This window comes from Diadema setosum, chromosome 3, assembly GCF_964275005.1.
Source record: "Diadema setosum chromosome 3, eeDiaSeto1, whole genome shotgun sequence".
NCBI lineage: Eukaryota > Metazoa > Echinodermata > Echinoidea > Diadematoida > Diadematidae > Diadema > Diadema setosum.
The window spans coordinates 33,246,280-33,262,063 of NC_092687.1; the positions used below are offsets into that span (position 1 = coordinate 33,246,280).

A 15,784-nucleotide genomic window follows, 5' to 3' on the forward strand; every position below is an offset into this window, starting at 1 on the left:
TGATTTATGTTAGCTGGTTGATGTTCTTGATGCCAATAACAAAACAGCTGCAATTGTACTAGATGGATTTTTGTCGTTGAAAGCCACCATACGCGATGATGTCAGTGATTCAAAATTGCTCACTAAACTTCAGCAGGGTGTGCACATACGCCAGGGGACTGATGACGATATTAAAGTGATTGATGACCAAGTCTCAGTACTAGCAGTAATCAGTATAGTTGGACCAACTATTCATCAATCACTTTTTGATTAAATATCTTAGATCTTAGAAACATCCCTCAGTTTCACCTTTTAACTTCATTCCACTCGAGACAAAAACCAGACCAGCTCAGATCGTTGACTCGTACCGTAAGTGCGGAGTTCTAGGCGACAAAGGAATGTGGATTTTTTTTACAGTACACCGGTGCAAGCTCATCATTTTAATCCACTGCCCGTTTTCCCATTGAAAAATATAAATTGAGTGAATGGACAAATATGTAGTTAGTATTAAACAAATGTGTATTACTGAGGATTTTCTTCAATTCTTTTTCCTCCTGTTTCCTCAAGTTATTTACCTGTACCACCTATTCCCCTTATTCCTTTTGATTTCTATTCATGTTCGAATGTTCCAGTGTACTGTATTGCGCCCCATCTCACGCGTACCATTGCGAGAGGATGGTCCATCTAAAAATAGGTTGTCGATGAGTAGTAGACTTACTATAGTATTTTGGAGGGCTTCCGGTTGTCTTGTGCGTGTCTCTGTTCTGAACAGTGTTTCCATGCAATTACTGCAATTTTTGTCTGTCCTTCTTTCGTTTTGACTGCTTTTCCTTTGCTTTGGTCAGAACAAAGCTAAAAAAAGTCTAAAACTTCTAAATCTTTATACTGACTTGTAGTCACTGGAGTTATGGTTTTGTGCAGCTAGGGATGATGGTCACATGATGGAAAGTGAAGGAATCGTCAACGAAAAGTACCACTGGATTAAAAGGAATGTGACCTGAATGCATTTGCAGCAAAAACCAGTTTATGCATCTTCATCCCCTGAGCTATCCCAAATTTATGCATCTAAAACAGAGCTCACCGCACGGCTACGATGTGTAGGTTGGCCTGTTTATTGGCGATACTGAAAAATGGTTTAGACTAGAAAAGCACTCTGAGAGCGCAGACCTCCGCCAAGCATGCAGCTTATTTCCACCACTGATCTTGTTCTTCCATAGAGATATCATACGTACACACAGCATTGGTGCTGAAAGTCGCCCGCTTTCCCAATATAGAAGCCTTTGTTACGTCATAAACCCTCAGCTGCATGGCGCACCTCGCCCCAGCAGAAACTAGAGCACTTTGGTGCGCGCAGGCAAACCTCAAATATGCGTAGCCTGAACTCCCAAATTCATTGACCCTACCTGCCAAAATATCAAAAATTCTTCATAAATTCTCCCAAAATTCTCGGATCATCACCAAAGTTAATCATTTGTTACTTGTGTCATTCTCAACCTTCCCTGCAAGTTTCATCCCAATCCGTTAAATACTTTTTGAGTTATTTTGGACACGGACAAATGAATGAACGAACGAACAAACCAACGGGAGATCTAAAACTGAATCGGGTAAGAAACGCTCCGCCCGAGCCTACGTGTACCCGATTATGCGGAGAGTACTGTAATACTACTACTAGTATGACCCAATTCAACATGATAACATCCAAAATCATCATCATTCAATTCATATGCAAAATAGATAAACATCAGTCCAGGAAATCTGCTCATGGGGGGGGGGGGGGGGGTCTGTCTCACAAAGCACTCTCCCCCTCATGAGCACCTCTGGGGTACTCAAGAGGCTCCCTACCCGCAGGCCTCATGAGGCCTCCTCTTCACTTCTCATGGATCCATATACGTAACCATGAACTACTGTAAAAGTGGAAATTTTTCTGTGAGTATTAAAATGTTTTGCCCTCTGCTGGGTTTATATCGATTTTGTGTTTGTTTGTTGTTGTTTTTTTATTTCCCCAAGTCAGAACATGAATAGAATGTTGCATATAAGAAACAAAAAATATTTGTGTGCTTTTATTTTGGTGCTACATAGTTTCTTGATGCACAAAATGCATGAAAATTTCCACACTGCACAAAGTTTTCACTTTCATAGAAATTGTCTATGAATACAGCTATTAACCAGCACCCCTTAATAATTCTTATCATTACAATATGGCCATCCTGTCGGACTGAGGCACATTGTTACACTTGAGTGGGCTCATTAATATTAACAACTAAGTCAACTTTTGATGGATGGCTATTAAAATGCTATCAAAGAAAGAAAATAACAGCATGGTAAGTGAAAAGCTTTTAAATAGAGCCTTGGTACACAAAGGGCTTTAAACAAACCTTGACATAAACTCCTGTGTCTGGTCTCTCTGTGAGGTCCAATCTCTTGGTCTGGTCCTTGGCTAACAGGTCTCGGATCTCTTCCTGTGGGAGCAGCAAAGATTGTGTGATTATTTTAACTGCTTGCATTCATTTTGACAAGATGTGACGTGCACACAAGTGTGAACACAGCTTTGTGTGATTATTTTAACTGCTTGCATTCATTTTGACAAGATGTGACGTGCACACAAGTGTGAACACAGCTTTGTGTGATTATTTTAACTGCTTGCATTCATTTTGACAAGATGTGACGTGCACACAAGTGTGAACACAGCTTTGTGTGATTATTTTAACTGCTTGCATTCATTTTGACAAGATGTGACGTGCACACAAGTGTGAACACAGCTCTGTGTGATTATTCTAACTGCTTGCATTCATTTTGACAAGATGTGACGTGCACACAAGTGTGAACACAGCTTTGTGTGATTATTTTAACTGCTTGCATTCATTTTGACAAGATGTGACGTGCACACAAGTGTGAACACAGCTTTGTGTGATTATTTTAACTGCTTGCATTCATTTTGACAAGATGTGACGTGCACACAAGTGTGAACACAGCTTTGTGTGATTATTTTAACTGCTTGCATTCATTTTGACAAGATGTGACGTGCACACAAGTGTGAACACAGCTTTGTGTGATTATTTCAACTGCTTGCATTCATTTTGACAAGATGTGACGTGCACACAAGTGTGAACACAGCTTTGTGTGATTATTTCAACTGCTTGCATTCATTTTGACAAGATGTGACGTGCACACAAGTGTGAACACAGCTTTGTGTGATTATTTCAACTGCTTGCATTCATTTTGACAAGATGTGACGTGCACACAAGTGTGAACACAGCTTTGTGTGATTATTTCAACTGCTTGCATTCATTTTGACAAGATGTGACGTGCACACAAGTGTGAACACAGCTTTGTGTGATTATTTCAACTGCTTGCATTCATTTTGACAAGATGTGACATGCACACAAGTGTGAACACAGCTTTGTGTGATTATTTCAACTGCTTGCATTCATTTTGACAAGATGTGACGTGCACACAAGTGTGAACACAGCTTTGTGTGATTATTTCAACTGCTTGCATTCATTTTGACAAGATGTGACGTGCACACAAGTGTGAACACAGCTTTGTGTGATTATTTTAACTGCTTGCATTCATTTTGACAAGATGTGACGTGCACACAAGTGTGAACACAGCTTTGTGTGATTATTTTAACTGCTTGCATTCATTTTGACAAGATGTGACGTGCACACAAGTGTGAACACAGCTTTGTGTGATTATTTTAACTGCTTGCATTCATTTTGACAAGATGTGACGTGCACACAAGTGTGAACACAGCTTTGCTGCTGGCACATTTAATTGCATTTTATGTTGTTTTTCTCTCAGTAATATGTGGATCAGATCACTCCAAGTAGAGAGGTTATGAGAAGATATATGAATTAAACTCTGTTTGGTTATACTCATCTGGTGATAAAGATTGGGTGACAGACTGGTAATTTTCATACTTTGTTTAAAATCTATAGAGACTGGGGAGACAAAAACTATTTTCTTTGCTGAAAAGCATACTGAAACTGAAATAGGATATAGACAGAAAAAACACAAGAAGAACAAAGAAACAACAGGAAGAAGATGGAAAAGGAAAAAAAAAGAACTTATGAAATAAAGAGGAAAGATGACTATACAGAAGATGGGAAAGAAGGGAAAAAAAGAAAACAGATGAGACAAATCAAAGTAAAGAAGAACAAAGAGGGGAAAACAACAGAACTGAAGCAAATGATTTTCTTACCTGATAGATTTCTAGGAACGAGGCACGCACTAGGTACTGTTGGTTCTGTGTGCGTGATATATGGGTGAAGATGTGTTCGAAGGAATTTGGTATGACCCCACGCAGCTCTGGGTTTGAACGCAACCCTGCATAGAAAAGGAAAGTAGGGTGTTATCAGGAAGAGTTCGGTTTTGCTTTCTTGTTAACTACAGCTACAAAGTAAACTTTTATTACATGTAGAGTTCAATAAGAAATCTTCCAAAGAAAAGACATTTTGTAATGAAGAAATGTGTATGTACACAACTCTTCATTTCATGAAATTTCACATAAACTGGGTATCAAAGTTTGCAGTCAAACACAATGTATAGCAACCTATGGTATGGACATTAGTCTAGTATTCAGACATCAATGCCCCTTTTGCAAAATAATGCTTAACCTAATTGCTCTTTGAAAATCAAAAATAAGATAAATATACTTTTATATCAATTTACAGATACACACACAAAAATCTTTCAGAGACAAAAGAACACTGAAAGGCCGCTGTTATTGATTACTACAACAAAATGGATTGAATAAATACAATACTTTTTTTTTTTTTGCGGGTTTGGGTGGGCTGCCATGACTAATTTTTGTCAATACTAAAGAGAGTTATCTCTGTCAAAACATTAGAATAAAAGCAAAACAGCTTTTCTATCAAGCAAAAAAAGCATAGTCTCAGAGATATCAAGTGTATGTTTAGTAGCTGGCTACTTTAGACAGAGTACAGTACATTCTTGCTCAGGCAAATTATACCATTGAGGAAAAACTGAATTTACTACAAAAAAAAAAACAAAAAAAACATTTACCATAAACACCAGGGGGGCATATCATGAAGCAGTTTGGTCAGATATTTTTCTGACAAACTGTTACAAGCTACAGAAATCCTTGCATCTGATTGGCTGACAGCAAATTTGTCAGACAAGGTCAGACAAAATGCTTCATGAAATGCCCCCCTGGTCGAGTATACTTGGGATTCGTCCATTATAGCGGGTTATTAAAAGCATTTAGCATGCTTTAACTCACCTTCCATGGTAAAGGTTTTCCCGGTCCCCGTCTGCCCATAGGCAAAGATGGTGCCATTGAAGCCCTGGAGAACGGATTCCACCAGCGGCCTGAAAGTCTCATCGTACAGGTCTCTCTGCTTGGAGCTGCAAGGGGATGGGAAAAGGAGAAGGGGAATGAGATGGGGGAAGGGGGTTAATGAAAAGAAAACAATTCAAAATCATATGAGGAAAGATCATTAGGTATGCAGGAGAAATAGCAAGAGTGTAAACATCATGGCAACAGAGCACACATATCATACACTGAATTAGGGCTCAATACTAATTTTCCCTCTGGTGTCCCATTCGCCCTAAATATCTCATTGCACAGGTCTCTCTATGTACGATGAGACATACTTCGGACCACTAAAATCTTAAAATCTGAAATTTTGGGGGCCGGAAAAAGAAAAGTAGCTTGGCATGCGGTACACGTGTACATGTACATGGAAACATAAAGAATCCTCTTTGAATCTTAGTGGCCCCAGGGCCACTAAAAGATATAACCTTTTTGGGAACTTGGCGGCCCAACACAAATGTTGAGCCCTCTCACAGTGTAATAATGTCAGAACAAACCTCTTCATACAATTGTATGACCAAACACACTGTATGTGTACACACCAGACCACACCTCTGTAGCTAGTACACGTATACAAATTTGTATTACAAATACAGTGTATGTTTGAACATGCCTCCACATCAGAGCATAGTGTATCTCTGTGATACATTTGTATGTTGGAACATTGAATGCACCTTATATCAGAAGACACAGGCCTCAATACCTTTTAACACAGGCCAGTGCTCTCTGTAATGGAAGAAGCTACAGTATAGAAGCTATCTACAAGTGTACGTACTGTACGTATACTTGTGTAAACACATTATTTCATCAGAAAAGAGAATCTCATGCCAAAAAAACACAATACTAATAGACTTTGTGATCTTTTCTTTTAATTCTTTTTCTTCTTTTTTTTCTTTGTAGGGGAATCTATACTTTGGCTTACATAAAGAATGTACATTTGAACCTTTTCAAGAAAGAACATGTTTACATCTAACGTCTGAGTTTTACTGTCGTAAACCTTTTGCTGTAGATAGGCAGCAGGGCAATTCCACGGTAACTGACGTTACACGTAAGGATTTTCTTGAAATTGTTTACCTTGTAGTTTTGTGAATGAAAGCACCTTGGGCTTGCAATTAGCATTGATGAATAAGTTCATGAGAATGAAGAAATAGGTGGAAAGTTTTTCTCTCAAACTGCATTTCTTATCACATAGCAAGTGAAAATGTGTCGGTAACTGACGTTACGGAAAAAGGACATGGGAAATTATGGTGTAGATGTAAATGGAAATATCTCATGTCCCTGACTTTTAGCCTTTACATGTTTAATATGGCAATACACCTAGGTTCTTAGGAACAGGTGTGCAAAATAATGTGCACTTTAGTTGTTTCCTTTTACCACCATGCCAATTTCAGTGAAGGCATGACGGTAACTGACGTTACGTAACTGACGTTACGCTTACATTTGCCATAGGGTTTACACATGCAAAATCATGATTGGGAATAGCTATGTGATATTTCATAATTCTGACCATTCAGAATGATTTGGTTGATATGGAGTCATACCTTGCTTCATCAGTCATAAATACACAATGAAATGAAACAGTAGTCCATTTTCTTTGTGTTCTATGAAAACTTAAAGGTAAACATGTCAGTTACTGACGTTACGTAACTGACGTTACACATACTTTGCCGTGGGGTTTACAGAGAACTAATTTATTTAACAGGTTATTATACTGCTGCAATGTACCAGTGACAATCCCAGGCAACTACAGCAATTAATTAAATCAAAATCTAAAGACACAAATAATATTGGGTGGGCCCTTAGGGGGCACCCCCCCCCCCCATGCCATAGCACAGTTGGGCAAAAATAATGTAAATGCACAAGAGGATATTTCTTGACATTTGGTCTGAAGATTTAATTTTTATTCAACATTTATGATTACACAGAGCCATTAATAGATTTTAAAGCAGTTCCAAGTATAGATATATTGACATGACTAAGGGCTTTTTTGTTTGTTTGTTTGTTTGTTTTTTAATGAACAGGAAAGTTTTTATCTACATAGAGTGCTCCACCCATAATAACTACACAAAACATGGATACTTTTGTGCTTGAAAAAAATATCAAAATATCTTCCAGGTCATGGGGAAAAAACATGTATCAACTCATAAATATGCATAAATATGTATGAAATCTATTGTGATATATTTCTCCTTTTTTTCTTTATTTTACTCCTGATGATCTCCATCATCAATTGATTTAAATGAAAAGTGTTGCACTTTTAATATTTCTCTGTGAAGAAGAAAAATAAATGCTTTTTTGGTCAAAAGAGCATTATTGTTTTATTCCTAGTTTGAAGTAATTCAACCGTTTTTCTTTTCCTTTTCACTGATATATCAGGGCTTGCAAATACATTCGAGATACCAAGAAATCGGACTTTGCAACGAAAGAATACTAAAATCAATATAAAAAACTCTTCCTGTTCATAATTATCATGTGTTGTATTACAAAATGTCCCTGCATGAATAGAATAAAGTAATCAACAAATACACACTGTATGAACAATTTTTTTTTTTTAAAACCCTATAGAATCCTCTTTCACTTTGAGCAACATCAGTGTTAAGTTTCAAACAATAATGAGTACATGCCTTATGTACCATAATACAAGATGAGCCATGTTAACTACATGTACACCACACATTTAAGTGCAAGAGAAGAAATATCTGTTTGTGCATTTGCCTTGAGGTAGAAACTGGACTAAGCTTCCTGAAAAAAAAAAAAAAAAATGCCAGCAAAAGCAGACATTGGTGAAGATTGTTAAACTGTTGGTATACAGCTGTGCAGAAGTTTTTTTTTTTTTTTTTTTTTTTTTTTTTTTTTTAAATAGAAAATGTGGTTAACATGCAATCATGTCACTGATTAGGCCTACAAACTTTGGTAGCTTTATCATCCCGTAGGACTGGGAATGTACTAATTTGAGTGCATATACTGCATGTGGCAAACTAAACTTCCAGATGATTTAACCTTAAACTTGTGCTGAATCAAAAATCGAAAGCTCAAGCCCCCCCCCCAAAAAAAAAGATAATCATGGTAAATGAATGAATAAATGAATTTAGAAATAAAATAAAATTTAAAAAAATATATCCATGGACATACCATGGTAATGACATCATTTCCTATGAAAGGGATTGCTGCTCATTGTTGTAAGTTGACTTCCCAGATGTATTGAAATGGCCAAAAGTCAAAAAAATTGCCTCAGTTATAATTATTGTCATGGTAACTGACGTTTCATACGTTACATACTCGTGTATGACGTTTCGGTAACTGACGTTACACATTTTGTTGTGTTCATTTTGACTCTCCAGTATGCCAAGTATCCTTATTTCTGGTATAAAAATAAAGGCATATCGGCATACATTAGAAATCCCAAGTTACATCAAACAGCTCACTTCCTTTGATGAATAAACTTAAAAATTCCTTGTTTTTGGTAACTGACGTTACATCCATCATTATCAAAGTAATTAACAATTTTTATCAAATTCTTTAAAGCTACCAGCTTTTTTTTCCTATCGTGTGCTAAAAGACTTCTCTGGTAACTGCATACATATGAAAGATTGTTGTTTAGAGTACTAATAAAGTGGATATATAGAGAGTAAGTTATGCGACAATACTCTCTTTTCACCATTGAGTTATAGGCATATTTTGGCAGCCATTTTGAAAATCAAAATGGCCGCTTTTATTGAAAAACATAATGATTCTTAAAACCTCAACTCAAGTACTGTCTGAAAATGTATGGTGTTTGAAACAAATATCATTTTGAATTTTTGGCACCTGTGTCCTAGTTACCGTGGAATTGCCCAGCAGGTGTATTCCAGGGGCGTGAAGTGCTCACTAAGAGCCTTTATGGTCGCTGACATTCAAAATGTGCAAAAGTGGCCTCTGAGTGTGGTCTGTTGAGAGCAATAAAATGAATAGGAGTGAAAATGTCTACTCTTGGGTAATTGGGAATGCACACATTAACCACAAATGACAATGTTACAAGCATCTCAAACAAAGTGCCTGAGAGAGAGAGAGAGAGAGAGAGAGATAACTACTGCTGCTACAAAGTACAGGATGAAGGCAAAAAGGAGAGTCAACTCTCCATTTGAAAGGACTTTTAATATACATGGGCATATTAGAAACATACACTTGTACATTGTAAACCCTAAAGGATAAAATGGGTAATTTTAATTTAAAACTTGCTCCACATACATTTTACATGATAATTTGTGTTTATAATCCATCTCAATGACTGGCAAAAAACGACAACAATAACAAAACAAAACAAAACACAAACACCTTCCCCCGAATAATAATAATAATAATAATAATAATAATAATAATAATAATAATAATAATAATAATAATGATAATAATAACTATAATAACAATAATGCTACTTGGAGCAAATTGGAGAAGAATAAAAAAAAACAACAACACACAGTGTTTAAGGTTTTCCTTCATCACATTAAAATTACTTTTGTTTGTACTGAATTTTATACATCTATAGGCACTCTTCTATAACCATCTGGAACAAGGAAATACACAGAATGAAACGGCAAAGAAAATAATATCGACGTCATTACAAGTATTGCTAGTCCCTTATTTAAATCTTCATAAAATTAGTTTAATACTGCACTGATTGAAGGGTGGTGTTTAAAATATGCAAAACTATTTCCACCAGTTAGCATGACCCAAATAAATCCACTGTAGCCTCGATTTTGTGGCTGAAATAGTGCATCAATGATTTGCTTCATACATTTAAGGATTTTTGTGCACTGAAGCATGGAAAGATTTCAACAACCCAGCCATTACACATTCCCCAGTTTTAAAGCACGGTATTAAAATGGAAAGCTACATTTTGATATTATTGCATGCTCAGTCTGACACAAAGATAGCCCCTACACACTGTAACCATCTAATCCTATACAGTGTATAGTAGCAAGGCCCTCAATCTTCCTCAGCCCCTGTCTTGATTGCCGTGGAGTAATTATGTTTGGGCATTCTTGGATAATGAGATATCCACAGCGGATTTGCCATCTTTGTGAAGATAGTCACACACACACACACACATATGTGCACATACAATGTACAGCTGTACACTGCATCTATTTGTAGCACATCGCTTTATGGTAGCATGTAGGCCTAAAAGTTAGCTATGAGCTGTATCATTCACACTATGAAATTATTGATGCCTGATAAATTGACAGAGAGGTTCATTTTTGATAAATCATTATGATTATCATTATCATCATTACCATCATCATTATCATCGTCACTATCATTATTACCTTTTAAAACCAAATTATTGCTATCAGTACTAGACTGAGGTTATTATTATAATCATTATTCTCATATTTTATTGAGCATTTATGCAATAATGTTGATCATATGCATGATCATCATTATAACATCATGGTAACTTCTATCAACATGTGTAAGGTCACAATTTTGGCAAAATGAAGCAGTTTGGTAAAAATAAGAAGAAGAAAAAAAAAAACAAATCAAAATTAGGTTTTCTCTAGATCACAATCAGTAGCAGGGTAGCCAACCTCTGGAGATCAAAAATATTCTGATGCCCAAGAGTAAAAAACAACAACAACAAACAAACAAAACAAAACCTGTTTTGATGCTTAATTCATAGATTCATCACTATACATTGTACATGGCATCGTTGGTTGAAAATATTCATTAACTACTTTGTATCATCCTTTTGTTTTTAAAGATAAATCCTTCCCTTCATATAAGTGATGCATTCTCTTTATTTCATTGATAAAAAAAAAATATACCTTACATTACAAAAACATGCCAGGTGCCAATTCAGAGGTAGGACAGGCGGAACAGTCAATACAGTGTATCGTATTGCTGTAACCTTGCTGCTGTCTGTTTATTGTAAAGTGTAACTGACAACTGGAAAAAAAAAAAAAACACAAATCTCCACTGATCCCCTCCCCCCCACCCCACAAAAAAACAACAACAAGAAAGCCTCTTAAAATTCATCATCATTATCATTATTCTCAGAGCATTCCAGCTGGCTTGTGCCACTCAACATGCAGCATCCACAATCTCATTTGCAGAATTTGCATACCTAATGAGTGTGATCAAGGGCCATTTGATCAATGGACATAGTTTAAAAATGCATCCCATTTACAGTACTGTATAGCAGATCATTGGGCATCAGCACCTTTTTACGGCAATCATGCAATCCTGGAGTAATCCTCTGATGGTCAGAATATCACTGTTTATTGGCAGTGTACAATGTGGCATCAAGGAGAGCTCTGTGTTTGAAGCTCCTTATTGGTGGCATTCACACCGACAGCCATCACCGTACAGTGGTTGTATTTTGCCCGGTATTTTATGAGTGTAAATACACAACGAAATAGCTGCAAAATTATACATTGCAACATACATTGTGTAATTAGATTTTGTACTGTGGTATCTTGTACTGTGGTATCATGGGCTGTCATTCAAACTTCACACGAAAAAAGCATGCTAGATTTCAGTGCGAATTATTGTCATAAAATACCATCCATCTTTAACAGTCAGTGTATTTATCACGTGCCCTGACCCATTTTGCATTATCTGTACATAAAGTTCTTTCCTCAATGGAGAAAAATGTGCACATAATATGTGCAATGCTCACGTAAAAACCACCGAAAAGACCTTGTTACATGTATGTGAATAAGAACAGAACCAAGTACACGTTAATGACATCTAACAGAGACTGTATCTTTTGACGTTGTACAGACCTTGTATTTCGCCAACGAAAACGGTGCCAACAAGTTACCATGGTATCTAATACCACGACAATAATTGTGATATCATTGCATCAATTAGGTTGTTGATGGTGATGACATGGATCAAGAAATGTCACCACCCTCCCCCCCCCCCCCCCACCCCACCCCCACTCGGCTCTGCTGGTCATTTATGAATGACCGTAATATACTGCAGGGCTGCATCTCTACCTTGTACCAAGGAGGTACTAGGCAAGACACTAGTACCTCCTTGCTTGTACCAAGGCATCATCATTCTCCTGCTCTCTGCTCCCCTCCACCCCCCCACCCCCATCCCACCACCAAGAGTTTTACCTCCCATCGCCCCACCGACCTACATGTCGAGCGGTTAATTCACTGCACAGAAGAGCGGAGAGTGATAGAGAGAGTTGGCCTAATGGGCTATGTGTGGGTGACTCAGAGCTGAGCCTCGCAATCAGCCGTGGCCGTATCGCGGGGTAAATTACGCACGGGATGACGCGGAGGGCGAGAGATGGGGAGACGAAGATGCTGGGGGGGGGGAGGGAGAAGAATGAAAGGGAGGGATAGAGAGAATTTAGAGAGAAAGGCGGTTTATATTTGATGGAGGATGAGGCAGGGGAAAAGACACTGTGATTATTTTTGGAAAGCGGTTTCGCACTTGCACATAAGCTCGTCCAATCGTATTTTCTCAAGAGCATAAATTATCTTCAATGAGTCTGGAGTGAAATGAAGATGTCTCCTCACCAACAGATACAATAAAAGTGTTGCTGGGCAAGCTTGCCTAGTACCTCATTGGTACAATGTGTATTGAATTGTGAGTGACACTCAATATACAAATTGTAACCGTTGTTTTTATTACACTGTACAAGTTCATGCAGAAGTAGGCCCTACATGTACACACCTACATTGAATGTGTTAACCCAAGAATGTACAAGTATAACATTGTACATTCATGAATAAACATGGTAGGAGTATGGCAAAAACACATTACATGTAACTCCCTCATTTTGTAAGATGTACAAAGATGAGGATTTCAAGTGGCTTTTAGAGATTGTACACCATTCAAGCACATCAAGCACATCAAGCACATCTTGCTTTATATCTCCCCACCAAATTGGGGTAAATGTGATTTTAAAAATGTGTTTGGAAATGTGGGTCAATTTTCAAATCAATCTTGAAAAAAAAAAAAAATCTCCAAAACTAAATAAAGAATGTTAGCTAATATCTTAACACGTTGAGGACGAATCCCGAGTATACTCGGGCAAGTGTCTTATGGATGGGAAATGCGTGTTGTAGCAAAATTGGCCCGTCCTCAACAGGTATAGAAAATATTTTTCTACCAATCTGAAAGGGCTAAGAGAAACAGAGAGGTATGGACAGAGAGAGTCTAAAGGGGGAAAAGTGAATGATGTTGGTATTTAATTCTCTTGGGGGGGGGGGGAGGGGGCAGAGAGAGGTGGTAGCAAAAAGAGAAGAAGAAGGAATAGACTCATGAAAAGGGGGAGGTCGTAAGAGAGAAAAATGGATAAGACGTAAGCCTCTGATGGAAGGGCAGATCTGATAGGCGATACGGCAAAAAAGGTATCACAGAATGTGATACCTTTCGGTTTTGAAATGGCTGGATAGGGCCCCATTTTTCTCTCTCTTCTTTCTTTCTATAAAACAACAACAACAACACAGAATGTGAGGTAGAGAGAAGGAGTGACATATAGGAGGGGGGAGAATAAAGAGAGAGAGAGAGAGAGAGAGATAGTAAAATAGAAAAGGTTAGCATTATATGATGAATATTTATGACCACAGAAAGATGATGCATGACAGTCACACTTTATCAGCTGTATGGGGGGAAAGAGAGGGAGAAATGTGTGATGATAGTGGGGAAAGGGGGGAAGGACGGAGTGGGATAAAAAGGAAAAAGGACAGAGCGCAAGAGACTGAGGGAGGGGAGGAGAGAGGTTGAATAAGAATTGGTAATAGAGAAGGAGAGGATTAAGAGGGGAAAAGAGTTAAATACATAATATCATATTGTATTTAAGCCATTCTTATTCCCATACAGAGATTTTTTTTTTTGCTAATGAGGAGGTCATTGACATTTCTGAGAGATTTCCAGAGTGAACACTGAGACTATCGTAAATGCCCTCCTACCCGAGGACATGGTGAGATTTTCGCATGTTGTTTAAAATTTGCTGTCAAACAGCTGATTCACAAAATCTGTGAAAATTAAAAACTTGTCAAAAGTAAACCCTCGCAAAAATAATAGCTTAACAATTTAGAAGATTGGTGATGGATGGAGAGTGAGAGAGAGAGAGAGACAGTTTCGAGAGATGACAATTGTTGTCTTAAAAGAAAGAGGATGGAGATGAAAAGATAAAAATGTTTTCTCTTTATTCCAGTTAAGAAAAAAAAAGGGAAAGGAGAGGATGACTGATACATGGGATATACTGAGAGAGAGAGAGAGATGAGAGAGAGAGAGAGAGAGAGAGAGGGAGAGAAGGAGAGGGAGAGAGAAAGAAGGGAAGGGAGAGATTCATAAATAATTACGCCTTAAGGAGTGGGAAGTGCTCAAGCAAAAGATGTGGGAAATTTAAGTGCACTTGTGACATTAAAAAAAAAAGTGAGGGTGGGGCAGGAGAGGGATCAAAACACCCTGATACATATACACTCTGGCACTGAAAGACGGATGACATTTACACTTGTATACAGTACAAGATAGAAAAGTAAAAAGATATTAAAAATGTATACACCATATATTTGAGAGTGGGGGGGGGGGGGGCTGGGGAGAGGGGGGATCAAGGGAGAGGGAGGGAGAGGGGGGTAGGGTGAAGACGCAGAAATGACATGAATACAAACCATGGGAAGTAAAGACTGATAGCTGGCTTGATACACAGACAAAGATGCAGATGAATAGGGGTAAGAAAACATTTAATGAGATGGAGATTGGCAAAGGGACGGAATAAAAAAGTTATGTAGTTAAAAATTGTTGGTAAAAAGAACTAGGTATATCAATATCAAGAATACAAAATACAAGCGTACAAGAATGACAAAATAAAACTACAGTTTGTTATAATTGTAGTCGTTTTCACATTCATACAGAAGCTGGAAAACAGCGAAGAAAGTGTTTCATCAATGTAGTGACAAAGAAAGAAAGAAAGAAAGAAAAAACAAAAAACACCTTAACATCAGACTAGCTGAAATTGGCTGCTAGTGCGAGGCGAAGTGATAGAGAAGACATCCAGAGATCGAGATGGAGAAAAGCTTAAGGGGATGGAGGGAGAGGAGAGAGACGCCACGGAGACTACAGACTCCGCTCTCTGGCGAGGGGGGCAGGCAGGGCCCCGCCCGGTGGCAGGGGCGCGAGCCGCGAGAGAGCCAGCCGCGGACGACGAATGAACTCATTACGTCGCCTGCCCGCATCTCGCGGATGAATGCCTCTAATGGGTAAACAATAAAGGATCGTGTTCTTCGGCCATATAACCAGAGCTCTTCGGATAAGGAGTGGGGAAAATGGGGATGCGATGCTGGAGGATTGGGGGGGGGGGGTGCAGGAGGACTGAGGAGAGACGGTGGGGGACTCATCTGGCTGAAGCCGGCGGGGCTCTGATGTGGTGTACTTGACGTCATAAATGCCCGTGACCCTACTTTACCGGTGATTCAAAGCACTATGGCAGAAAGTGCTGGAAGAGGTATGGGCTCTTGATTGTAA

At 38.2% G+C, this 15,784-nt stretch overlaps 2 protein-coding genes across 2 annotated transcripts in view; one reads left to right on the forward strand and one right to left on the reverse strand.

The window, feature by feature from the left end:
• Window positions 1-980, forward strand: part of LOC140246797 (seizure protein 6 homolog) — a 29,355-nt gene extending 28,375 nt beyond the window's left edge. Inside the window, exon 7 of the mRNA XM_072326128.1 lies at window positions 901-980. Within this exon, the coding sequence (XP_072182229.1) occupies window positions 901-980 (80 nt within the window). The remainder of the gene's footprint in view (window positions 1-900) is intronic.
• A 76-nt stretch (window positions 981-1,056) lies between these two features.
• Window positions 1,057-15,784, reverse strand: part of LOC140246798 (kinesin-II 95 kDa subunit-like) — a 39,532-nt gene continuing 24,804 nt past the window's right edge. Inside the window, exons 3-6 of the mRNA XM_072326129.1 lie at window positions 5,222-5,346; window positions 4,181-4,305; window positions 2,355-2,438; window positions 1,057-1,086 (exon numbers count right to left, since the gene is read on the reverse strand). Coding sequence (XP_072182230.1) covers window positions 1,057-1,086; window positions 2,355-2,438; window positions 4,181-4,305; window positions 5,222-5,346 — 364 coding nt within the window. The remainder of the gene's footprint in view (window positions 1,087-2,354; window positions 2,439-4,180; window positions 4,306-5,221; window positions 5,347-15,784) is intronic.